Source organism: Prunus avium, chromosome 3 (genome assembly GCF_965620075.1).
Source record: "Prunus avium chromosome 3, drPruAviu1.hap1.1, whole genome shotgun sequence".
NCBI lineage: Eukaryota > Viridiplantae > Streptophyta > Magnoliopsida > Rosales > Rosaceae > Prunus > Prunus avium.
The window spans coordinates 1,655,072-1,679,259 of NC_142286.1; the positions used below are offsets into that span (position 1 = coordinate 1,655,072).

Below are 24,188 nucleotides of genomic sequence, written 5' to 3' on the forward strand. Positions count from 1 at the left end.
GCAATGGGTGGAAAAGCATAAAAAAGTAGTTAGGGAAAATACTATTTATATGAACAGTAATTATTCTTATTTGCCTTTGGACATCTATTTTAGTAATCGTTCTTATTTGTCTTTGTCATAAACAGTAATCATTCTTATTTGCCTTTGGACATCTATTTTAGTAATCGTTCTTATTTGTCTTTGGACATGACAAATAGATGGAAGTACTAAGTGATATACATTATTATTTTTGTTTCTGTATTTATTATTTTTATTAATACTCAATTCTTACTAAAAGAATTTATAGAGATGGAGAAAACAAAGTGATGTGATGTTAAAAAAAAACAATGCGGAAATGAAAATCATGATAGAGGCTAAAAATGATTGAAACTCTATTTTTGTTTAATACATCATGATGGAGGCTAAAAATGATTGAAACTCTAAACATCACCACTTCAGCAATGTAAGTCCTTGTCATCTTCCATTTCAGCGTATCTGGTTCATCACATCTGCTCCGTGAGTGCCATTTGGATGACTAGGATTGTGACACGTCATAATTCATTAAAAAATTTATTCTCCCCTCAACTTCTAAAATTCTCCAAAAATACCTCCCAGTATCAAAAAAATTACTACGATTTACTACAAACCCAATTCCCACCTCTACTATTTTCTGTAAACTCCATTTCTACAAATGACTTCAAAATACTTTGCAACATGTTTTCTTACACTTCCAACAATAAATCCAAATAAGTTTAAAAAATTCAACTTAATTTTTAAAAATAACCAAAACTCTAATTTTCACCACTTTGAGCCCCCAAAAGAATTTATTTCACACAAATAATTCCAACTAAAAATAAAAAAAAATCTCCAAGGACTCGCAATGTCACAAATTACCCCGAAAATTGTATTTAGATCCAGCTTAATCTTAGCTTGTTTTCTTTCCCTTCGCTATCACCCAGAAGGACAACTAATTTACAATATTTTAACTAATCTTTAGTTTCCCCCAATATTTCAACTTAAAATTTGAAAAGAAACTCGTTAATTTTTGTGGGGATCATGCATCAAATTATGTGTATATACAGACATAACTATTATCTCTGACTATCTTATATACACAAACGAAATGAAAATGACAAAGCTGTTAACAATGGAAGTTGTGTGAGTCTCTAACTTGTACTAACAACATTGTAATGAAAGTTGTGTGACTGACTCCATGTAAAAAGGTGAATGCACATATATGAACAGAAACGGCCTTATATATTCAACAATATGAAAATCGATGTCTTCATGGTTGTTATACTTATACTCTTTTTCAAATAAAATTCTATTTTTTATTGCAAATACGATAAAAATAAGCAAGAAATTGCAAACGATACTACTAAATCTTTAAATTCAAAATTAGAACAGAAAATACAAGCTCATTGTCCAACTAATTGGGAAGGCTATGCGGAAAACTGGTCCAGTTTAAGAGTCGGCAATTGTAACCTCCACTTCCACACCAGGTTCAATTGTAATGGATGTAATTTGCTTGACCACATCAGAAGAGCTAAAGAGGTCAATAACCCTCTTGTGGACACGCAACTCAAATCTGTCCCATGTGTTGGTACCTGTAAATCACAAACAAACCCTTTAAAATGCAAATGCAGACAATGTATTTCCGTAACTGGTCAGGTATGAACAGGCCACAGTAAGTCAAGGGTAACCCGAAACCAACTCTAAGAATGACCACAAAAGCCATAACCCTTGTCCATAAACTAGCCCATGAGGCATTCATATATACACTAAAACAACGATAGAAATATAACAATATCATTTGAGCAAGCACATTTCACACAGAAATGTACCTTCACCACAAGGAGCCTTCCTGGTGGTAATGTGCAGAACCTTGGTTGGCATTCTCACGGGTCCCTTAACCCTGAGCCTCTTGTCCTTTGCACCACGAACAAGATCAGTGCACACTATCAATAAAATACATGTCAATCCAACAGGCTAAACAAATATGCAAACAAGAAAACGTGATTCTTATAATCTGAACAATGGTGGATAAACCGATTTTATTTAGACCACGTCACAAAGCCATTAAAGAAAAACAAAATTGAATAACAGTTAGACAATCAAACTCATAAAAACCAGCAAAATCTAAGAGATTAAGAAGATAATTCAGGTATGACAAACCAATCTGATTGAAAAGGCATTGCACTGGTTTCACGTGATATGTACACAATATTATACTGCAACCACAAAGTTTTCTACAAAGTTCAATTCGCACTAACAAATATGCAGCTACTGAACGGGTGTTACGAAAATAGAAAATGGGAACAAACGCGACCCTAAGAGATACTAATTACTAATACAATAGTCCATTTCAAATGAAAAACAAAGAATAAGGACCTATTGCAAGTAATACGAATCAGGCAAAACTAAAATAAATATAATAAGCAAAAGCAGATACCTTTCTCGAGGTTCTTCACGTTCTTGGAAGAGAGAGTGATCCTGATCTTGTGGATCTGCTCCTGAGGCTCCTCCAGCCCTGGCTTGTTTGGTTTCATCGCTGCGTAAGCCATTGTGTTCAAGCTACTTGTTCGCTTTCCTACATATCGAGATAAAACACAACGGTTAATCACATACATCATATTCAATCTATAAGAAATCAGAAACGAAATGAACTTGGTTTCAGTCTGGGAAAATCACAGACCTGGGTGCGGGTGCGGGTGTGGAGGGGAGGAAGGAGGTCTGGAGCTGCGGCTTCTTCAATAACTCTTTCTCAAAGCGATGGAAGGAGCAGCCAAGTCTAGTGAGTTTATATATCATGGGTTATCAGGGTTTTGAGCGCGAAAGTTAAGGGCGGGTCGGGTTGACGATTTTTGAACGTGGGTGACTCTGTGTTTCTGTGACTCTGTGACTCTGTGACTCTGGGCTTCATCAGACAAATTATATTTTTTACTTTCTGTGTTTCCCTACTATTTGTTATTTATCATGATAATAGGGTTCATTTGTTACCAAATTTGGTTTTGGAAAATCTTCTTGGAAATTTTTGGTGACCATATTTTTGGTTCCCATTTTGTTCTATGGTACCTCTTCCTAAAACAAAATTATAGTCATATAATTATTTATTTTGTGTATGCCAGTGCCGCCCTCAAATTAACAGGAGAAGTTGTACTTATTTACAAAACATCTAATGACCTTAATTTACAATATTTTAACTAATCTTTAGTTTCCCCCAATATTTCAACTTAAAATTTGAAAAGAAACTCGTTAACTTTTGTGGGTATCATGCATCAAATTATGTGTATATACAGACATAACTATTATCTCTGACTATCTTATATACACAAACGAAATGAAAATGACAAGCTGTTAACAATGGAAGTTGTGTGAGTCTCTAACTTATACTAACAGCATTGTAATGAAAGTTGTGTGACTGACTCCATATAAAAAGGTGAATGCACATATATGAACAGAAACGGCCACATTAAAATAAACAAAACAACATGCTACAACTACCAAAAGGAAAATCGGATATCCTATGTTGATGCCATGTCTATTTTCAAATTAATTTGTTCATACAATGTTTATTTTCAAAATTGCAAGTATAAATGCCTCACAATACGATACAAACTAGTACTCCAGGGGGGGAAAAAGAAAACCCTAAGAGCATGTTTGTTTATTATGAATGGAGGAAATTATGAATTGGGAATTTAGTAATAGAGAAATTAATGAATTGGAAGAATCCCATTCATAATTTTGAGACCACTAAATTGCTGATTTTAACGTGAAACCCTTGTTGCGAATATCGCATTTGTGTTGGATCTTGTGAGACACGTACGGGGTGTTAAAATTCTGTTGAATTTTGGTCGGTTTCTAGTGAGTTAGGTGTAAGTTTTGTGTATGCTGTTTGCTTATTATCGCTTTCAATTTTGCGATGTAAAAACAATCCTCTGTTTAGGTTGTGCTTTTTAGTTTTTGTGCCAGCTCTTCGTGATAGAATGAAATTTGATAATTTTATCAAGAAACCGAAGGTTCAATTAATAAGTTGACAAATATATCGTATTATTAGTAAAGACATAAAAACTATAAAACAAACTTTTTTACAATAATGGTATTTTAAATTACTGTAATACTCTTAGGATATAATGTACACCACATTGGCATATGCCACTACAAACAGTCCAGTAACCTTGGTACCTTTTAAGACGTTGATTCGCACTCTTCCTCGTACAATATCCTTTTTGCTTTACATGAAAGGTTGATCATATTGATTGAAGTTGAGAAGATGATCATATCCGATATCATTTGACCACTTAATTAAATTATTGAAATCGTGTTCATTGATTTTGTAGGACACAATTAGATGTCTAAATGGTTTCTGATTTGTCTAATTTTTTGCAAGGATAATCTATGAATGAAGACCTAAAAAAAAGATTGTTTGGATCGTTGAAAAAAAAATCGTAAGGTACCCTAAACGGTGTCCTTCAAGTCCGTACATACCTTATATGTTTAATTTTTAATTTTTACCTTTTCTGTGGGTGAGGTTTTTTCGCACTAGTTGGCTAGGTTGATTTCATATTGCCTATTTACCACATATAAAAGTTATTTCTTGATGAATTTTTACCTTTTGTTAGGTAGATTATGTGTATCTTAATTACATGTGTCGAGTTTTTTGATTTTGTGAATGTAAATTATGAATTTTTTGAGACATAAATGTTCAAAATTCAAATTCAAAATCAGAGAGTAACAAATGCATCAAATAAATCACTTTAAATTAGTTTCCATTATTTACATTCAAGGGCAAAATAGTCATAAAAAGTAAGTAATAAATGAAATTTGGGTTTTTATTTAATAACTGTAATACAAGGGTTTTTTCAACATTTTAGTCTTTGACTGGGTCTACATCGAAATACTTGAAGTAAGAATAACATTTTTGGTAGACTAATTCTCTTATTGATATCACAACTACATCTTCTCATGTTTAATAAAATTCTTAAACTTACATGTGCGGTAATTGATAATGTCGGTGTTGGCTTAATTATTACTTTTCTGTTGGTTGATCCTGTCTTGATTGCTGAAACTTTCAAGTTTTCAGGTAGTTGATCATGCATTCCATGAATTTGCAAAAGAAACATGTTGGAAGCAACAATTGAAGCCCCTTAGCCTCTTCAACCACAACTTCTACCCCTCGAACCCCATAATAAGCATATCCAACTTCACCAATTCCACAGGCAAACAATGTCAATTTGGACAAAACAAACATAGCACTATTTAGCTTAATCTTGCTCAGTCTCTTTTCCCTCCCTTATCATCCACAAGTACAATTATTTTGACTATTTATAATAGTATTTCTATACTAATATTTAGTTTCCACCAACATTTCAACTTATAATTTGAAAAGAAACTCGTTTTCAACATCAAATTAAGTGTTATAATACAATTATGCATGTTTGGCTATCTTATATATACACAAACGAAAAGAAAATGACAAGCTGTTAATAATGGAAGTTGTGTGAGTGTGTGATTAATACTAACAACATTGTAATGAAAATCGTGTGACTCTATATAAATTTGGTTAGTCTTATTTGGGTGGTTGGTTGAAAGTTTATACTTTAAATTTTAGAGATGTGAGGCGAAATTTATTATTTATCATAATTTGATGAACTGAATGACGATATTCTAAAATATAGGAAGGAGTTCGAACTCGGATATAAAGGATGAACACATAGCCTTAACTAACTAGCCTAATTTAGATACACATCTCAAAGTCATTGCTTACCAAACAATGGATTGGAATCTTACTTAAGTATCTCGTAGTACCAAAAACAAAAACAAAAGAAAAAATTAAAGTATATCGGCTGTTCTAACTTGACCAACTCATCCCCAGTTGCCCCTAAATTGAATCCACTATTCTTCAAACCTCCATTAACCAAAAATTAAATCATTAAAAATTCACTAATAAAAAAAGCTTTTGACGGTACGGTCGGTAGTACCGTATTTAAAGTCTCATTCCTCCTCCACTCTCTCACATCTTTCTACCACTCTCTTTCTATCAAACACCTAAATTTTCTCTCATATTTTCCTCTTATCCAAACAACCCTTCAGAATCTACCCTTTCTCTCTTCCCAATTTCCTTTCCCAATGGCAAGGTCCATCTCTCAAACCCTTACCCTAACCCGCCACCTCTCATCCAAATCATCGCCGTCTTCCTCCTCTCGCCTCATAACCCTCCGGGCCCAATCCAACCTTCCTTTTCACCATGAACCAACAACAGACTCATCCACCGACCCTCCTTCTGATCCCCTTTTGCGAAAGCTCGAGGACGCCATCCACCGGATCATGGTCCGCCGATCCGCACCCGATTGGCTCCCGTTTCTTCCCGGTACCTCCTACTGGGTCCCTCCGCCCCGGTCGAGATCCACCGGTCTGGCTCAGCTGGTCGATAAGCTGGCCAACCCTTTGACTGAGGAGGAGACCATGTCTATGACCACCATTAGAGGCTGGCCTTCTTCTGCTTACTTCATAGAAGGTTTGATTGAGTTTTTTGATCCTGTTCATTGGGTTTTGTTCAAAACTAGGTTTCTGAATTGTGGGTTCTCCTGGATTGTTAGTTGGAGTATCTGATTCTTTTGTGCAATTTGATCATCTGGGATTGGTTCTGAATTGTGTAATTTTCTGTATTTAGGTGAGAAATTGGTGCTAATGCTTTATCTTCCTTTCTATTTGTAGGTGCATCTCCACAACCGATGGAGGCGGTGGATCAAAGTTCTAATAACGTGTCCTCCAAGTCTGAAGATGAGGAAGGATGAACAATGTATTTCTCAAAACCGGCATCTGAGGTGAGCTTAATGTCAGATCAATTGCCTGATTTTATAATTGTTGGAAGAAATGTTTTTGCTCAATTAGTAAAATCAATGCCATTCATTTTGGATTCTATCTGGTGGAATTTAATGTTTTGGGCAGCAAATAATCAAACTAATTTGGGGGTAAACTGGATTAACTGAGGCTATTTAGTGGAGGTTTATAATTACAGATGTTAAGCTGCTGCATATGCGATGACCGAAGAGAAATTCTTTTTCTTCCCTAAAGTAGCAAACATATTTTATGAATACAATATAGGTTGACCAATGCCTCAATATGGAACGTAATGAATTACAGTCTCTGTTGGGAACATCTGTTTTGAGCTTGTTCACTCTGCTTCAGATCAGGTGTTTAAGGCCATGGTTAATTCACAGCCCTTTATTAAATTATCATGAGAGGTGTGTGCAAGCTCTGAATTTGGATGCTAATAAATCATCAATTGTTGAATTCATATATTTATGTGAGAAAATGGATTTGGAGTGAATGTCAAATATGATCTTTTAGTATACCGGTGATTTTTACTTGAAAAGAGTTGATGCTGTGTTGTGGGGGCTAATCTCCCTGGTTCAAATGACGGGGCTGCTTATCTTAGAATATTTGTTTTGCATTCCTGACAAGCAGTTGATAACTAGGCAGAAATAAATCTGTCCTGTTCTAGATGGACTTGTTCCTTCAATTTTAATATTGGTTAAGCAAAGCTATTGCTTGAAAGCTAATTATGCCTTGGTTGCTGGGATACGCAGGCTCATCTGGTCTTGTAAATTGTATGTTGGAGGACAAAAGGTGCATTGATGAAAGGCATTTCGTCAAGGTGAAGAGCTGTACAGATGCAACCTGGTTAGCCAGGTAGAATGACTTCTATCCAAGAGTTCAAGTTCACAACCCAAAAGGAGTTTACTGTAATTATTTTTCATGTATGTACAGTTGATTATCGTAGTTTAATTTCAGTTGAATTGTATGTTATTTGTACCCTACCTTGCATGTTTAATTTGCTCTATTTGGGTTTACCATCTACATTTCAGTTTTTATCTGAATGTCCATGTAAATATAGTGAAAATTACATCAATCCTTTTTGTTTCATTGATATAATAATACCTCGGCTCGTTTTCGGAATTAACTATTATGTTTTGGCTTGATGCATTGATTAATTTCTTTTGTGCGACCGGCCATCATCTGTGTGTTGTTAATAGTTCAAAAGTAGTTAGAGGAGGAAAAGGGTTTTAAAATAAAACTAGGCATGTGTTTTGAACAGATTTTTATTTCAATTGTTTAATGTGGGTTGTTTCTCATTCAAGAAGGGAGGGCTAGTTTATGTTTGTGATGACTTAGATTGATTGGTAGTAGTTGGTAGGCTCTTTCCAAGTTATATTTTAATTGAATGGCCTTGCTAAGAATTAGGTGGCGCTTTTGGTGGTCTAATATATGTATTTTGAGGCAGGCCGATGCAACACGTGTGTACGATGTACAATTTATTCTGAACTATTAAACTAATTTTGCGGCATCTCAACCTATTACCCTCCGTGGAATTTATTAAATGGCACACGGAAAAAATCGTAGAAATTGGAGCATCAAATTCCCGAGTTTAATTTCCATCAAAATATGCATTATTTCACAATTGTCAGTGTTTACGAAATTCGATATACATATCCAAATATCGAAATCTTCAATTGCCAGAAATTGAAATGATGGAAATTGAAATTTTGTCATTTTAGAATTCTATGTAGTTTTCACTTTCTTCATCTTGGATGGTTAAGGTCTATTATAACAACTGCAATAAGTCAACTTTCATGTTTGAAAACCTCTAATATTTGTCCCCATATCTTTGGAGGAAAAATTTACGTCGACCTGAGTGATGGGACATCTATTCCTACACATTTGTAACATCATGTCACATGAGTGTTGTAGGAACAGTTGTCCAATCTCTCGCCGGGGTATGTAAATTTTTCTTCATGTAAGACATCATCGTCTCATAAGAAACCCAGAGGTTTCCATTGTTCTCAACCAGTATGAAACCATATGTCTACACCTTTCGACAAAAAACAAAACTGACAATTTGACAAGAATCATAAAGGTTTGTGAGATGCAGAAGTCATATATGAATGAAAGCAAGGAAAATTAAGCCATTTTTGGTGACTAAACCTATCCATGGATGAATAAGATTTAGGCTACTATTTATACTGGTGATTTTCTAAAGGATTGGAGACAATAAATGGAGGGTTTAATGAAATAAACTGATGCAGAAACTAAAGAAAATTCTTTTGGTCAGAAACTGATGTGTATTCTTTATCTAACCTGATATGTTGTGAGGAGGATAAGTATATGGAATAAGAACTGCACAGAAACTAAAACAAAATTTAATTCCATTTGTAACCCACCCATCTCAGCATTAAAATCTTCATGGTTTCCAATCTCATTGCTCTTCTATAAATCCTCTTACCCTCTCTCCAGCAATCCACAGAGCCAATCTAGCTTCCCTTTCTCTGACCTAGTATAAAACTGGGAGTTCCAACTTTGACAAAACCATGTCTAGAGAAGCTCGAGCAATATTTTCACTACTGCTAATGGCAGCATGTGCTGCAACCGTGCTGGCGGATGTGCCACCCTCGCCCTCTCCGACGATCCAAGGCCTATTGCCACCCGGGGCCCCAAGCTTTTTGCCACCAGGGGCTCCAAACTTTTTGCCACTGGGTGCTCCAATGATCCCAGGCCTATTGCCATCAGGGGTCCCAAGCCTTTTGCCACCAGGGACTCCAGGCTTCTTGCCACCAGGGATACCAGGCTTCTTGCCACCAGGGATCCCAGGCCTATTGCCACCAGGGAAACAGGGAGACATAGAAGCAGAGTGTTGGTCTTCACTTCAGGGCATTCCGGGGTGTGTATGGGAAATTTATGGCTCAATCTTTACTGGGAAACTCTCACTAGGCCCTGCTTGTTGCAAGGCTTTCCAATCAATTGATGCGAATTGCTTGGCTAAATTGCTCCCTCCTTTCTTCCCTCCATTGCCCCAGGGAGACTGTGCTCCAGGGATTGTTGCTGCTTCTAAAGCAGTTGGGTCAAAGCAGTAGTGGGCAACTGAGAGGATAGTTCTTGCAGGCAAAAAATTATATTTTTGTTCTCGATTAGTCATTGTCATGCAAGTTTTACGTATAACTTGAGTTTTGCTTAGGTTGTGAATTGTGATGAACATTTTAAAGAGTATAACATCTGATGAATCTTATTGCACTAAGTCTCTCTCTCTCTCTCTCTCTCTAAAATTCCCGGGGTAGGGTGATTGTATACGCTTCCCCTTTCATATTTACCGATTATGTGTTGTTCACATGATGAGATGATTGTGGAGAGTGTTAGTCATAAAACAGTGTCAAGATAGGGTCAGCATGTTGCCGGTCCAATATACTTCCAATTAAATATTTTCTTCCTTCCTGGCCATAAGAACAACTGTGTGCTGCCATGAGAGGGAAAATTTTGCATATTTCCTAGTTTCTCTTCCAAGAGAAACTCAAGATTTTTTGTGGCTTTCTATTACCAAAATACTTAAGTTTCTAATTTGCCCATAAATTTTAGCTCAAGTGATATGGGATGAGATGAGATCTTTTTTTAGAGTTCAGATCAAGTGGCATTGGCTTGTAACTCTGCAATAACATTTTATTGGGATTCTGGGTACATTTACATGAGAAAATAAATTCCACTAACTCAGAGGTACTTTTTTTTTTTCTTCTTCTAAATTTGCAACAAAATCCTAAATTCAGATAAATGGTTATTAAATTGAGGAAATCGAAAACAATGATGCTTGAACTTGGAAATCATGCAAATCAGACATTAAGTCACCAATGAGGTCCATTATAGCAACTGCAACAACAATACGGATTCCTATATACCATATACTGGGATTAGAAACTCCTGTATGGTATCCATAGATGGGTTTTTAACCTGCAACATTTTTGTTCATACACAGAAAATGTTATGACTTCAACAGTAGCTAAAGTAGATTTGCATTGCCTTACTTTCGCTACTCAGTAAAGAACGAAAATTTTTGGGGACTAGGGTAAACAAAGTTGGCTTATATTTTGGTCGATCCACAAAGATATCCTCCTCAAGTGAAAGTTTTGCGTATAACGGGTGTATAGTACATTTGAGATGTTGAATGTGAGAGTGACGGTGTATACATAAGCTGATTGTATGCAAGAATTTTCCCAACATCTCTTAACATTCTAGAAGTATGAAACCATATGTGTACACCAATGACGGAAAAAAATGAAGCCTGTTCTTTTCCCAACTAGGCTTCTTCCTAAGAAACTATTGCACCAAAGCCATGCATGACAAGTATCACTGTCCCACTGAAGGGTTTTAGTCCATTTTGGTGAGAGCAATAACGCTTGTGATGTGGCCAAAAGTAAAGCAAGAGCTTGTAGTGTTGGAATCAAACTAAATAGAGAATTAATTGAAATAAATTCTGGCAGGGTCGTTATAACTTTTGAAGCTCATATGGTCTTAGATCAGAAACACTATGGCAAACAGTTATAATGTTACTTAATAATGCTCATTAAAATAAAATAAAAACTGCACTATAACTAAATTCAATTTAATTCCATTTGTAACCCAGTTACCAGAGCATCAGAGTCTTCAACTTAGCTCAGGCTCATTGCTCTTATATAAATCCTTACCCTCTTCTCTCCAACCATCAACAAAGCCAATCTAGCTAACCCTTTTCTGATATAGTGCAAAAGTAAGAGTTCCAGGTTTGCCAATAACCATGTCTAGAAAAGTTGAAGCAATATTTTCACTACTGCTAATGGCAGCATGTGCTGCAACCGGCCTGGCGCATGTGCCCCCCCCACCAGCATTGCCTCTCTTTCCACCGATCCCAGGCCTATTGCCACCAGGGATCCCAGGGTTGCCGCTGCCAGGGAACCAGGATGACATAGCAAAGTGTTGGTCTTCACTTCAGAACGTTCCAGGGTGTGCATGGGAAATTTATACCTCAATCTCTACTGGTAAATTTGTAGTAGGCCCTGCTTGTTGCAAGGCCTTCCACGCAATTGACCAGAATTGCTTGCTGAAAATGTTCCCGTTCTTTCCTTCATTTCCTCCATTGATCAAGAGAAACTGTGCAAATGCTGCTGCTCCTAAAGCAGGTGGGTCAAAGCAGTAATATGCAGTTGAGAGGATAGTTCTCAGAGGAAATAAGTTGACTTCGTTTTCAATTAGTCACATAGTCATGCAGAGTTTTTACCTTCTGGTGCCATTTAAGTTGCTTTGGTTTTGGAGAATTCAGGATTGTGATATGTATTTGAAGGAGAATAACAGCTAATTAATCTCATTAAAATAACTCTCTCTCTCTCTCTCTCTCTCTCTCTCTCTCTCTCTCTCTCTCTCTCTCTCATACATCATTAAAATCCTTTCTTTCTTCCTTTGCCCAAAAACAACTGTGTAACCATCAATGGGAAAAAAAAGATTAGCAATATTTCCTAGTTCCTCTTCAAAGGGAAATGCAAGACACCATCTTCTAATAAAAAAAGTAAATTAGCAAACCAAATGATGATGCAGCTCAAGTAGTATTAGATGAGGTCATTTTTGTAGACTTTAGATTCAATTCCTTTTGCAAGGAAAAAGAAAACTGGAATGTGGTGGACAGATCATCTGTATTTTGACACTTCGTAATAACATTTGATTGGGAACATACACAGGCGAAATAAACTCCACTAAAATGGAGGCAGGTTTTCTAAATTTGCAACAAAATAAAATCCCAAGTGCTTATGTAAAACAATGATGCTTGAACTTGATAAGCATGCATATCAGGTGCTTATGTAAGTCACCATTGAGGTATATTATAGCAAATGCAATAACTATACATATTCTTCTGCCAAATAACAGGATTAAAACTTCCTGTATGTTATGCATACATAGGTTTCTAGCCAAGCCAACTTAAAAGATATGCCTAAAGAGAAATCCATATTTTTATTGTTGGTGTAATGTGGAAATATATTTAAAGCGTATAGCCGCGCGGCTATACTTTATAAATAGAATATTTTAAGCGTATTGCCGCACGTCTATACTTATACTCCAAAAATAGAATATTTTAAACGTATAGCTGGGCGGCTATACTCCAAAATATAATATCATACCTGTATAGCCGGTCGGCTATTCGGCTATACTCGATAAATATAGTAACTTAAAGGTTTAGCCTCTCGTCTATACTCCGAAAATAGAATATTTTAAAAGTATAGCCGGCGGCTATACTCCAAAAAATATAATATCGTACAACTATAGCCGATCGGCGATACTCCAAAATATAATATCGTACAAGTATAGCCGTGCAGCGATACTCGATAAATATAATAGCGTAAGCGTACACCCGTACGGCTATACTGCAAAATATAATATTTTAAATTATAGCCGTGCGGCTATACCCCCAAAATATAACAACGTACAAGTACAGCCGCACGGTTATACTCCAAAAATAGAATATCTTAAAAGGATCGCCGCACGGCTATACCCCTTAAGTAACATAGCATGGATTTCGCTTTTTTAATTACTTTAATTAGTAGTTATGTTTTAGTTATTATTTACTTAGTGAATTATTAGTGTTTAAATATTTTATTAAAGAAAAAAATAGAACATTTTAATTACTATGTATTAAGTAATATAATTCATGAAGTTAATTAAAATATTTAATACTAATTATTCACTAAAGAAATAATAATTAAAATATAATTACTAATTTAACTAATTAAATAAGACGAAGATATTATTTAATTACTAAAAATAAAATTAAAAAAAATTAATTAACCTAAACATACTAAGTTTATATTTATTTTAAAAAATCTCTCCCGACGAAACATCGTCGGCATATGTCTATCCCGTTGAAATTTGCCGTATTAGACCTCTCCCGACAAAATTTCATCAGTAGAGGTAATGTTCGTCAAGAGTGGTCTAATCTGACAAATCGGCATAGACAAGTGACGACGAACGTTCGTCGGTAGAGGTTTTTTGTTTTTTTTTTTGTTTTAATTTTAAAAATATAAAATAAATTTTTTTTCTTTAACTTTGTATTTTCAGACAACTTCTTTAATTTAATATATGTAATTAAGTAATATTTTAGCCTTTTTGAATTACTTTAATTAGTAATTATATTTTAATTATTATTTCTTTAGTGAATATTTAAATAATACTGATTTCATAAATGACTTACTAAATAGTAATGAATTATTTTGTGTAATTTTTTATATATTAAATAATAATTAAAACATTATATATTTAAAGAGTATATAATCACTGTATTAATACAATAAGCAATGTGTTTATACAAGAACAGATTATACAATCAGTTGTTTGATTGAAACATTGGACAATATTCTAATAATGGGCAAGCTAGGTTTGCTGTATTCATTTGTTTTAATCTGCATTTTTTTCTTTTGGTATTTGTTTGGTTGCAGACTTATTCTGAATCACGCGGTCACAATTTTACGCTCAATGCAACATTTGATGACGTTGAGTTCGACAAATATCAACAAGGAGGACGGGCTCCTGAATATCTTGCTATGGATGTATCGGTTGTAGGATTGGTGAGAAAATTTTCCGATTCTAGAAAGCCAATTGCTGCTATTTGCCATGGGCAGTAGGCAGCTGCTGGAGCTGTTAAAGGTCGAAAGTGTACTCGCTGCCGCAGGCGCTTACTGGGTAGAACCTAAGACCATGTCGGGTTGTTAATGGGGCTACATTTGGGATAACATATTCATATGCCCATTACTTGTGCTTTATATTGAAATTTGATTTATCACTCACCGAAGTGTCCTTTTCGTTTGTTGCTGCATCTAGAGTGTATTTTAATCGGATAATAATTCAGTTCCATTTAAAATAACATAAATTAATTTAGAGTAAATTGCCGTACACGACCCCAAACTAGGATCTCAATCGAACTTAATCTCCTAAACTTAAAAAGTAAGCAAATTTAACAAACAAATTATTTAAATGGCAAATTTAGCATTTGCCGTTAATTTGTGTGAATTTCATCCAATTTTCCATTAAGTATAAGGATAAACTCGTACTTTCGAGTATAATAAATAATAAATAAATCAAAGAAATAAATAAAAAATAAATAAGAAAACTATAATAACATTTAAATATAAAAAAAGAAGAAAAAACAGCCCCATCCAGCAAGAAGCCGGAACAATCAGCGTCAATGGAGGTGTGTCTCTGAGATGGAGCTAGATTGAAGCTTTGTCTGTAACATATACCCTGGCTGCCTCCCCACACCCTCCAAATGAAAATTAAAATGAACCAAAATATTCCACCCCCGTTGTATTTTTTGCAGACCAGGTTTTTTCAATGAAATTTCGAAAGGTTACGAACAAAATGTTAGTTGGGAGTGAATTTTATTATATTACGTTCTGCGTGTGTTTAGAAATTGAGAGAGAGAGAGAGAGAGAGAGAGAGATGGAAAGAAAAGAAAAGGGTGTGGTAAGTGAAAGAAAAAAGCAAGAAGGATCATCAATGGTGAGAAAGTTGAAACGCGGTGTATTGGTAGGGAAAATAGGAGGGCTTTGTAGCACGCCATCGCCAATTTGGAGACTTGACGAGTTTTACTATCAGCAAAACAACAACAAACCCAGCTCTGAATTTCTCCCACAACTCTTCGGAATTTCATCCAGTTTTGGGATCAGACGATAATTCTTCGGAATTTTACGACGATGAAGACAATGACGAAGAAGATGGTGAAGGCGTGGTACAGTTTTAAAATATTCTATTTAAATAGTATAGCCGAATGGCTATACTTTTAACATATTCTATTTATAGAATATAGCCGGTCGGCTATACGTTTAGAATATTCTATTTATATAGTATAGCCGCACAGCTATACTGTTTAACACATTCTAGTTATAGAGTCCAGCCGCTCGGCTATACTGTTAGATATTCTATTTATAGAGTATCGCCGCTCGGCTATACTGTTAACATATTTTATCTACAGTGTATAGCCGATCGGCTATACTGTTTAACACACTCTATTTAGATAGTTTAGCCGAACGGCTATACTTTTTAACACAGTCTATTTATGGAGTATCGCCGCGCGGCTCGACTATTAGATATTCTATTTATAAAGTATCGCCGCTCGGCTATACCGTTTAAGCAATTCTATTTATATAGTATAGCCGCGCGGCTATACCGTTTAAGCAATTCTATTTATGGAGTATAGCCGAAAGCAATGAGATCCTATTTCTTTATCCATCTGAGAGTTTAGTCCACCCAAGTTCTCTCTCACCCCCTCCTCTCTCTCTCTCTCTCTCTCTCTCTCTCTCTCAAATTCCAAGAAATTAAACACAAGAAAATGGCGAAAGGTGAACGCAGGGTGTTGTTGGTATTGGGGGACTACGTGGAAGACTACGAGGCGATGGTTCCATTTCAAGCACTGCAGGCATATGGAGTGTCCGTTGATGCCGTCTGTCCTGGCAAGAAAGCTGGTGATATCTGCCGCACAGCCATTCATCAACTTTCTCCTGCTCACCAGGTCACCCACCTCTGCTTCTTTTGCCTTTTCCTTTGTTTATTTTTAATGAAAAACGTTTTCTTTAGCCTCATTACATCACTTGAGCACTGTCAGTTGGTCTTTTCCATGCTCTGTAATCAAGCACACTCAATTAGATTGAAGATTGAATGCTTACTTCACTTGAATTTGTAAACCCAAAAAAAGAAATTTGTCTCAAAGATTGAAGTGCTTACAATTCTCACATATGGGATTATGTTGCCTCCTCTAAAATTTGGAATATGTTGGGACTGGAAATTAGTTTGTCAAGTTTACGAACGAACATCATGCTTTCAAGTTTAGTTTTTTGCATCAGCCAATCGTTGGTAGCCTTAATTATAGACAAAATGAACAAGTTTTATTGTTGATTAGAGCCACTCTATTAGATTGACAAATAGCAATCCGTAGGTTATAGTTCTAGGTTGTGTGGACAGCGAGACTAAAGTAAGCTCAAACAAGAACACATGTTAGGAGTTTTGTTAGAGTGCTTGCTCATTCATTATGAGCTAGAGAACCAACCTGTATTGAGCTTGAGTTCTGGGAACAAGACAGCGTGAACAAATTCTTGGCTCCAACGTCACTGCATACACCATATTCAATAAACAAAATTGGATTAGTGCCCTCGTCTCTAAGTGAAAATAATCTGATAATGGGCTACCTAGGTTTGCTGAATCGTGATCTGTGTTTAATTTACAAATCTTCAAATGCTATATGTCTTTCTGGTCCCCCTTTGTTTTAATATGTTTTTTGGTTTTCTGTATTTTTTTCTCCGGTTGCAGACTTATTCTGAATCACGTGGTCACAATTTCGCACTCAATGCAACATTTGATGACATTGAATTTAATAAATATGATGGATTAATAATACCAGGAGGACGGGCACCTGAATATCTTGCTTTGGATGCGTCGGTTTTAGAATTGGTGAGAAAGTTTTCTGACTCAGGAAAGCCAATTGCTTCGATTTGCCATGGGCAACTTGTCCTAGCAGCTGCAGGCTCGGTTAAAGGTAGGAAGTGTACAGCCTTCCCAGCTGTCAGACCTGTACTTGTTGCTGCAGGTGCTTATTGGGTGGAACCCGAGACCATGTTGGAGTGTGTTGTTGATGGTAATATAATTACTGGGGCTACATATGAAGGCCATCCTGAGTTCATTAGGCTTTTTGTGAAGGCACTAGGAGGTAACATAACTGGTTCAGAGAGGAGGATCCTGTTTCTCTGTGGGGTAAGTTTTATTTTCCTTCGTAGTGCAATGAGAAATATGAAATTGTGATGCCGATCAATATTGAGTATATATAGTATCGAGTTTTGCCCTTTTACAGATACTTCTGAAAGATAGTGAAATAAACCTGAATAGGCTTTACCAGATTTGCCACAATTCTGGTGTGATAGGGTTCCATCATTCATTCCTATGTGTTTTTTCAATGTTTTGGTGGTATGCTTCATTCGTCTGCCTACCTGGGTCCGTTGCCCATTGGAATATTTGTTTGTCAGGTCATTTGTGTGAGTTGTGAACTTGTGAAAGTAAATCCAAACATGCATACTGGGCATTTTTCAAGTTGTTTGAATTATGGATTCTAAACATGATACATAGACAACTACATCCTTTATGAATTTTAAAAGACTCCTTTACTTTAATTTCCAGAAAGTTGACTACTGAAGAATTTCAATTCCCCCCTTCCCCCCAAACTGAATACCTCCAATACCCAAGCCAATTAGGTCTCCAAATTCGAAATGCTACTACTGCCCTAGGCCCATAAATTAGTTGCTGTCAGATTTCATAAGAACCTATTTTCTTGAAACCAGTTGTTTGTTTTCCCTTTAAAACCAAGTCCTTTGAAGCATACCTAAACTTCTCTACCTACAATGCCAAAAGTTATACAACTTGACAAACCTTAAAGCCCATCACGTTTTGTAGGCTGGTTATTTAACAGTGATAAGATGGTCCATAAATCAAGATTGGCTACTTGACAAACCTTAAAGCCCACCATATTCAAAATATTATTTTACTTGTCAATATCAATAGTGATAAGATGGTCCATAAATCAAGTTTGGCTACGTGTTTTAATTCACTGTAAATCTAGTAAACCCCTTGACAATGATCAAAATTTTATATTTCTCACAGTTACTAAGCATCATTCACTTTCTCTCCCTCAACACTTGTAGGACTTCATGGAAGATTATGAGGTAATTGTGCCTTTTCAGTCTCTTCAAGCTCTAGGATGCCATGTTGATGCAGTTTGCCCCAAGAAGAAAGCTGGTGAAATCTGTGCAACTGCTGTCCATGATTTTGAAGGTGACCAAACATACAGTGAGAAGCCGGGCCATAATTTCACTTTAACAGCTGACTTTGAAGCTCTAGATGTCTCAAGTTATGATGCTCTTGTAATCCCTGGAGGTCGAGCCCCAGAATATTTGGCATTGGATGAGAAAGTTATTGCATTAGTGAAGCAAATTGTGGAAGCCAGGAAACCAATTGCATCCATCTGCCACGGGCAGCAGATTTTAGCTGCTGCTGGTGTTCTACAGGTAAGATTACTCCCTTTAAGCCAGGCTACGCCGTTGTTTCCAGAAATTTGATCCGAATTTCAATTTGGTCTATATTCTTTAAGTTTCTCAATCAAATCCGACTATTTCCATATTGTTTCAATTTGGTGCGTCGTCAAACATAGTATTGATATTGTTAAAAATATTACTGAATTTCTATAATTCCATGTGATGCCATCAAAGGAATTGCTCCAATAATTGGGTTCAACTGAAACAAAGTGAAGCTGTAATCCCTGTTTACGTGACAGTGTAGTTTTATTGTATCTACAGCTCATCTTTTAATAGGGATGGGTCCCATGTTGTTGGGATCAGTCCCGTGCTGTCGAGAAGTTCAATCTAAAGTCCAAGTTGATTTCTGAAACTAAATGAGTTGAAAGTGTACAAAATGCAGAAACAATAATATGAAGTTAATTTGTTAGGCACACAAACAAGGAATCAAAATCCTCATTAACAATCCAAAATCATATAACAAAATCGAGATTATAAATTTTGAAATTTTAAAGTCCAAGCATGATATGGTAGATATGGGAGATGCTACAATGAGGGGGATCTGAGTGGGGGGTTTGAGTGAGGGGTTCAATCCAACCATCCAACCATCCAATCATTAAAAAAGTTTTAAGTTCAAAATTTCCTTTATATTATTGGATAGTGGTATTGAACCCCTCACCCACAACCCCGCATTATAGCATTTCCGTGGTAGATATACATTTATAATGTAGATTACATAACTTCTTACGCTTTTTAACATCAACTAAAATGCTAGAGTAAAATTAATTTTTTGTGTGGGAAGTTAAACATGTTTAACCAAAAAGACAATATACAGATAATCTGTGGATTTATTTGTTCTTTTACTCACTATCAATGTAGTTGATCGTAAATTTAAATGTTTGTTCTATTGTGGGTGTTGATGAGCAAGCTTGCCAGTTGGTGCATGAACATTTGTGCTGTAATATAAAAGTCAGAAGGTGTGTACTGTAATGCAGAATTCTCTGAAGGAATATATGAAGCAGTAAAAATCTATGCTAGATGGAATGGTTTAAGAATGGGGTAAAACAGGAAATTACCTAGTAAGGAAAACCAAAAGGCTTCGCTGAGCTAGGCAGTTTCAGTTTTTCAGAAGGTGTTAGGAAGAGTTGGGAGTATCATCAATTTTGTAAGAGGGTTGATTTACTGAGTGATTATTTTATGACAAGGTAAAAAAGAAACCACCTTGAAGTTGTAATCTGTTTGCCTTTTGCTGATTCTTCTGATTGAGGGTTGATTTACTTATTTTCACATTATGAACTTTTTTTAATCATGTCCTAATTGTTGTTAACTGGCTAAATTTTAGGGAAAGAAATGTACTGCGTATCCAGCGGTGAAGCTTAATGTGGTTTTGTCAGGAGCAACATGGCTGGAACCAGATCCAATAGATCGTTGCTTCACGGATGGAAATTTGGTTACTGGAGCAGCGTGGCCGGGCCACCCAGAGTTCATTTCTCAGTTGATGACATTGCTTGATATTCGAGTATCATTCTAGTTGCTGTTTACCGGGTCAGCTGCGTGCACGTACTATATGTAATTCATGAAAGAATAAGGCATGTATGTTGTGTTATGTTAAGGTGACGTTTGTATATATGAGGGAACAAGTGACACTCTGGTTTTGATATGTATATGCCATGTTCCATGCAAGTTTGGTTGTGGATGAAGCTTGTATTATACTACTTATGTTTAGAAGGACACTATGATTTATTAGTCGTCGGTCCCCTTGGTCTCTATCTCTCTCACCATACACCTCGAAGGTTTACCTGAATAAATATCATGTTGTCCAGAAATTAGTTGGGAGTGGATTACGGTCTGCGTGTGTTTAGAAATTTAGAGAGAGAGAGAGAGAGAGAGAGATATATATATATATATATATATATATATATATATATATATATATATATATATATGGAGAGAAGAGAGAAGAAAAGGGTGTGGTAAGTGAAAGAAAAAAGCAAGAAGGATCATCAATGGTGAAAAAGTTGAAACGCGGTGTATTAGTAGGGAAAATAGGAGGGGCTTTGTAGCACGCCACCGGCGACTTGGAGACTTCGATAATTCTTCAGAATTTTACGACGATGGTTACAATGACGAAGAAGATGGTGATGGCGATGATGGATCTGGGTAGGGGGTGTTGGCCGGGAGCGTGGTACAGTTTAAAATATTATATTCATCGAGTAGCCGCGCGGCTATACTTTTATAATATTCTATTTATATAGTATAGCCGGGCAACTATAGTTTTCACATATTTTATTTATAGCGTAGCCGCAGGGCTATACTTTTATAATATTCTATTTATATAGTACCGCCGCACGGCTATACCTTTAACATATTCTATTTATACAGTATAGCCGTGCGGCTATACTTCGAGTTCCTTCCTTTTCAAATGATACGCTTGGGCGAACCTACCAAAAAATGCCCTGCTAGGTGATCAAAATCGCTCCCCTTGAGATTCCGAAGGGAGAGAATGAGCCACGGATGTGGTGCACGAACGCTCCCTCGATCGATCCAGTTACTCGCGATAGAGGTTATATCAGTTATGTTTTTTCTCCATGGGTGCCATATGGAATAAAGGAAGGCATCCTTCCATTCGGGGGGTGGGCAACTTCAGCCGGTGCTAGCGCCTCAAGGAGATCCATTCTAACTCGTAGTCAATACACTCTAATTATATCGTATTGCCGCACGGCTATACTTTCAGATATTCTATTCGTATGGTATAGCCGGACGGCCATACGTTTAACATATTCTATTTACACAGTATAGCCGGTCGGCTATACTGTTAGAATATTCTATTTATAGCGTATAGCCGCACGGCTATACGTATAGAATATTATATTTATATTTGACGGCCGTACGGCTATACGTTTAACATATTCTATTTATATAGTATAGCCGCTCGGCTATACGCCAAAAATTATAATATCGTAGATGTATAGCCGCACGGCGATACCCCAAAAATAGAATATCTTAAACGTTTAGCCGTTCGGCTATACGACAAAAATATAATATCGTAAAAGGATAGCCGCATGGCTATACGCCAAAAATAGAATATATTAAACGTATAGCCTCTCGGCTATATCCCTTAAGTAGCATAATATGGATTTCTCTTTTTTAATTACTTAAATTAGTAGTTATGTTTTAGTTATTATTTACGTAGGGAATTATTAGTGTTTAAATATTAGTGAAAATTTTAATCACTATTTATTAAGTAATATCATTCATGAAGTTATTTAAATATTTAATACTAATTATTCACTAAAGAAATAAAAATAAAAATATAATTACTAATTTAATTAATTAAATCAGGCAAAGATATTATTTAATTACTAAAAAATAAAATTGAAAAAAATTAATTAACCTAAACATACTAAGTTTATATTTATTTTAAAAATTAAAAAAACCTCTCCCGACGAAATTACATCGGCACATGTCTATCCCATTGAAATTTGCCGTATTAGACCTCTCCCGACGAAGTTGCGCTTGCAGAGGTAATGTGGATAGATCATCTGTATTTTGACACTTTGTAATAACATTTGATTGGGAACATACACAGGCGAAATAAATTCCACTAAAATGGAGGCAGTTTTCCTAAATTTGCAACAAAAATAAAATCCCAAGTTCACATGTGTAGTCATCAATGAGGTATATTAGGTGCTTATGTAAAACCATGATGCTTGAACTTGAAAATCATGCATATCAGGTGCTTATGTAAGTCACCAATGAGGTATAATATAGCAAATGCAATAACTATACATATTCTTCTGCCAAATAACGGGATTAAAATTTCCTGTATGGTATGCATACATGGGTTTCTAACCTGCAACATTTTTATCCGAACACAGAATATATTATGAGTTCATCCGAGTATCTTACGTTTTTACTTCCCCTTTCTCTAGCCACAGTATCTTCCTCAGCAAAGAACGGAAAATCTCGGAGACTACTGGGATAACACAGAGTTGGCTTATGTTTTGGTTAACCACAAAGAAATCCTCCTCAAGTGAAAGTTTTGCGTATAACAGGCGTATAGCATACAACGTCCTCAGAATAATTGGTCACGTGATTAGTACATTTGAGATGTTGAATGTGAGAGTGACCTCATGGTACGCAAGAATTTTTCCCTCCTCCCATAACATAAGTTTTCCCTTTATCCAACACGATACGGTATCAATCCAGGTTCTTTAAGTTCACAGACTTCTTCATAAGCAACTGTTGCACCAAAGCCATTCATTTCATTTCTGTGCAGAGTAGAGATCGGTGTTTGCTAATCATCATGGACAACTTACATTATTGGTGTTAGGCAATTTTGACAAGAACAACGGGCTTGTGGTGAAGCCAAAAGTAAAAGGTAAAACAAAGGCCTTGTGGTGTTGAAGGTCATAAAGAATTGAAACAAACTGATGCAGAGTCGTTATAAGTTTAGAAGGACGTGATTTCAGAGTCGCCTCTCTGTCTCAGATCAGTATAGCAAAATTTAACATGTCATAAATCTCATAATCTAACAGTTATAACTGTTACTTAAGCTCAGCTCATCAAAATAAAAAACAGAACTATAACTGAATTAAATTTTAATTCCATTTGTAACCTACTCGCCTGAGCATTAAACTCTTCAACTTGGCTCAGACTCATTGCACTTATATAAACCATTTACCCTCTTCTCTCCAACCATCAATAAAGCCAATCTAGCTAACCCTTTTCTGATATACAGCACAGAAGTGAGAGTTCCAAGTTTGCCAATAACCATGTCTAGAAAAGCTCAAGCAATATTTTCACTACTGCTAATGGCAGCACGTGCTGTAACCGTGCTGGCAGATGTGCCACCATCACCACCACCCCTGACCTTGCTGACGATCCCAAGCCTATCGCCACCTGGGATCCCAAGCCTATTGCCTCCAGGGTTCCCAGGCTTATTACCTCCAGGGATCCCAGGGCTACTGCCGCCAGGGAACCCGGGTGACATAGCAAAGTGTTGGTCATCACTTCAGAACGTTCCGGGGTGTGCATGGGAAATTTATACCTCAATCTCTACTGGTAAATTTGTACTAGGCCCTGCTTGTTGCAAGGCCTTCCAAGCAATTGACCAGAATTGCTTGCTGAAAATGTTCCCATTATTTCCTTCATTTCCTCCATTGATCAAGAGCAACTGTGCTAAGTAAATGCTGCTGCTCCTAAAGCAGGTAGGTCAAAGCAGTAGTAGGCAGTTGTGAGGACAATTCTTGCAGGGAATAAGTTGCTTTAGTGATAGCCATGCATAGTTTTACCTTCGGTGCCACTTTGTAG

The 24,188-nt window shown here is 36.3% G+C and overlaps 5 protein-coding genes across 6 annotated transcripts; 4 read left to right on the forward strand and 1 right to left on the reverse strand.

Annotated features, from left to right (window-relative positions):
- Window positions 1–1,325: 1,325 nt before the first annotated feature.
- LOC110752371 (small ribosomal subunit protein uS10y-like) lies at window positions 1,326–2,775 on the reverse strand. The gene is made up of 4 exons (XM_088250954.1): window positions 2,675–2,775; window positions 2,432–2,569; window positions 1,824–1,937; window positions 1,326–1,586 (listed from the first exon to the last, which is right to left on the reverse strand). Exons 2-4 carry the CDS (start codon window positions 2,541–2,543, stop codon window positions 1,444–1,446), a joined length of 369 nt encoding a protein of 122 aa, XP_088107080.1. The 5' UTR covers window positions 2,544–2,569; window positions 2,675–2,775; the 3' UTR covers window positions 1,326–1,443.
- A 3,201-nt stretch (window positions 2,776–5,976) lies between these two features.
- On the forward strand, window positions 5,977–7,945 carry LOC110752387 (uncharacterized). The gene is made up of 3 exons (XM_021953025.2): window positions 5,977–6,496; window positions 6,697–6,806; window positions 7,572–7,945. Exons 1-2 carry the CDS (start codon window positions 6,109–6,111, stop codon window positions 6,774–6,776), a joined length of 468 nt encoding a protein of 155 aa, XP_021808717.2. The 5' UTR covers window positions 5,977–6,108; the 3' UTR covers window positions 6,777–6,806; window positions 7,572–7,945.
- A 1,405-nt stretch (window positions 7,946–9,350) lies between these two features.
- Window positions 9,351–9,893, forward strand: LOC148295419 (uncharacterized). The gene has a single exon (XM_088250152.1). It carries the CDS (start codon window positions 9,351–9,353, stop codon window positions 9,891–9,893), a length of 543 nt encoding a protein of 180 aa, XP_088106278.1.
- Window positions 9,894–16,037: 6,144 nt separating this feature from the next.
- Window positions 16,038–20,621, forward strand: LOC110745932 (protein DJ-1 homolog D-like). Of its 2 annotated transcripts, none has more exons than XM_021946094.2 (4): window positions 16,038–16,330; window positions 17,125–17,565; window positions 18,507–18,869; window positions 20,218–20,621. In XM_021946094.2, exons 1-4 carry the CDS (start codon window positions 16,151–16,153, stop codon window positions 20,404–20,406), a joined length of 1,173 nt encoding a protein of 390 aa, XP_021801786.2. In that variant the 5' UTR covers window positions 16,038–16,150; the 3' UTR covers window positions 20,407–20,621. The 2 variants fall into 2 exon arrangements, with proteins under 2 accessions (XP_021801786.2, XP_088106996.1); XM_088250870.1 differs by lacking the exon at window positions 20,218–20,621 and adding an exon at window positions 19,871–20,069.
- A 2,985-nt stretch (window positions 20,622–23,606) lies between these two features.
- On the forward strand, window positions 23,607–24,064 carry LOC148295420 (uncharacterized). Its single transcript, XM_088250871.1, has one exon. It carries the CDS (start codon window positions 23,651–23,653, stop codon window positions 24,062–24,064), a length of 414 nt encoding a protein of 137 aa, XP_088106997.1. The 5' UTR covers window positions 23,607–23,650.
- Window positions 24,065–24,188: the final 124 nt, after the last annotated feature.

Excerpts from the sequence above, each read along its gene's own strand:
- LOC110752387 (XM_021953025.2), top strand. The coding sequence starts at position 6,109 with ATGGCAAGGTCCATCTCTCAAACCCTTACCCTAACCCGCCACCTCTCA. Across the intron at positions 6,497-6,696 it reads TTCTGCTTACTTCATAGAAG|GTGCATCTCCACAACCGATG; the intron begins GTTTGATTGAGT and ends TTCTATTTGTAG.
- LOC110745932 (XM_021946094.2), top strand. The coding sequence starts at position 16,151 with ATGGCGAAAGGTGAACGCAGGGTGTTGTTGGTATTGGGGGACTACGTG. Across the intron at positions 17,566-18,506 it reads GGATCCTGTTTCTCTGTGGG|GACTTCATGGAAGATTATGA; the intron begins GTAAGTTTTATT and ends CAACACTTGTAG. Across the intron at positions 18,870-20,217 it reads CTGCTGCTGGTGTTCTACAG|GGAAAGAAATGTACTGCGTA; the intron begins GTAAGATTACTC and ends GCTAAATTTTAG.
- LOC110752371 (XM_088250954.1), bottom strand. The coding sequence starts at position 2,543 with ATGGCTTACGCAGCGATGAAACCAAACAAGCCAGGGCTGGAGGAGCCT. Across the intron at positions 1,938-2,431 it reads CGTGAAGAACCTCGAGAAAG|TGTGCACTGATCTTGTTCGT; the intron begins GTATCTGCTTTT and ends TTTTATTGATAG. Across the intron at positions 1,587-1,823 it reads GAAGGCTCCTTGTGGTGAAG|GTACCAACACATGGGACAGA; the intron begins GTACATTTCTGT and ends TGTGATTTACAG.
- LOC148295420 (XM_088250871.1), top strand. The coding sequence starts at position 23,651 with ATGTCTAGAAAAGCTCAAGCAATATTTTCACTACTGCTAATGGCAGCA.
- LOC148295419 (XM_088250152.1), top strand. The coding sequence starts at position 9,351 with ATGTCTAGAGAAGCTCGAGCAATATTTTCACTACTGCTAATGGCAGCA.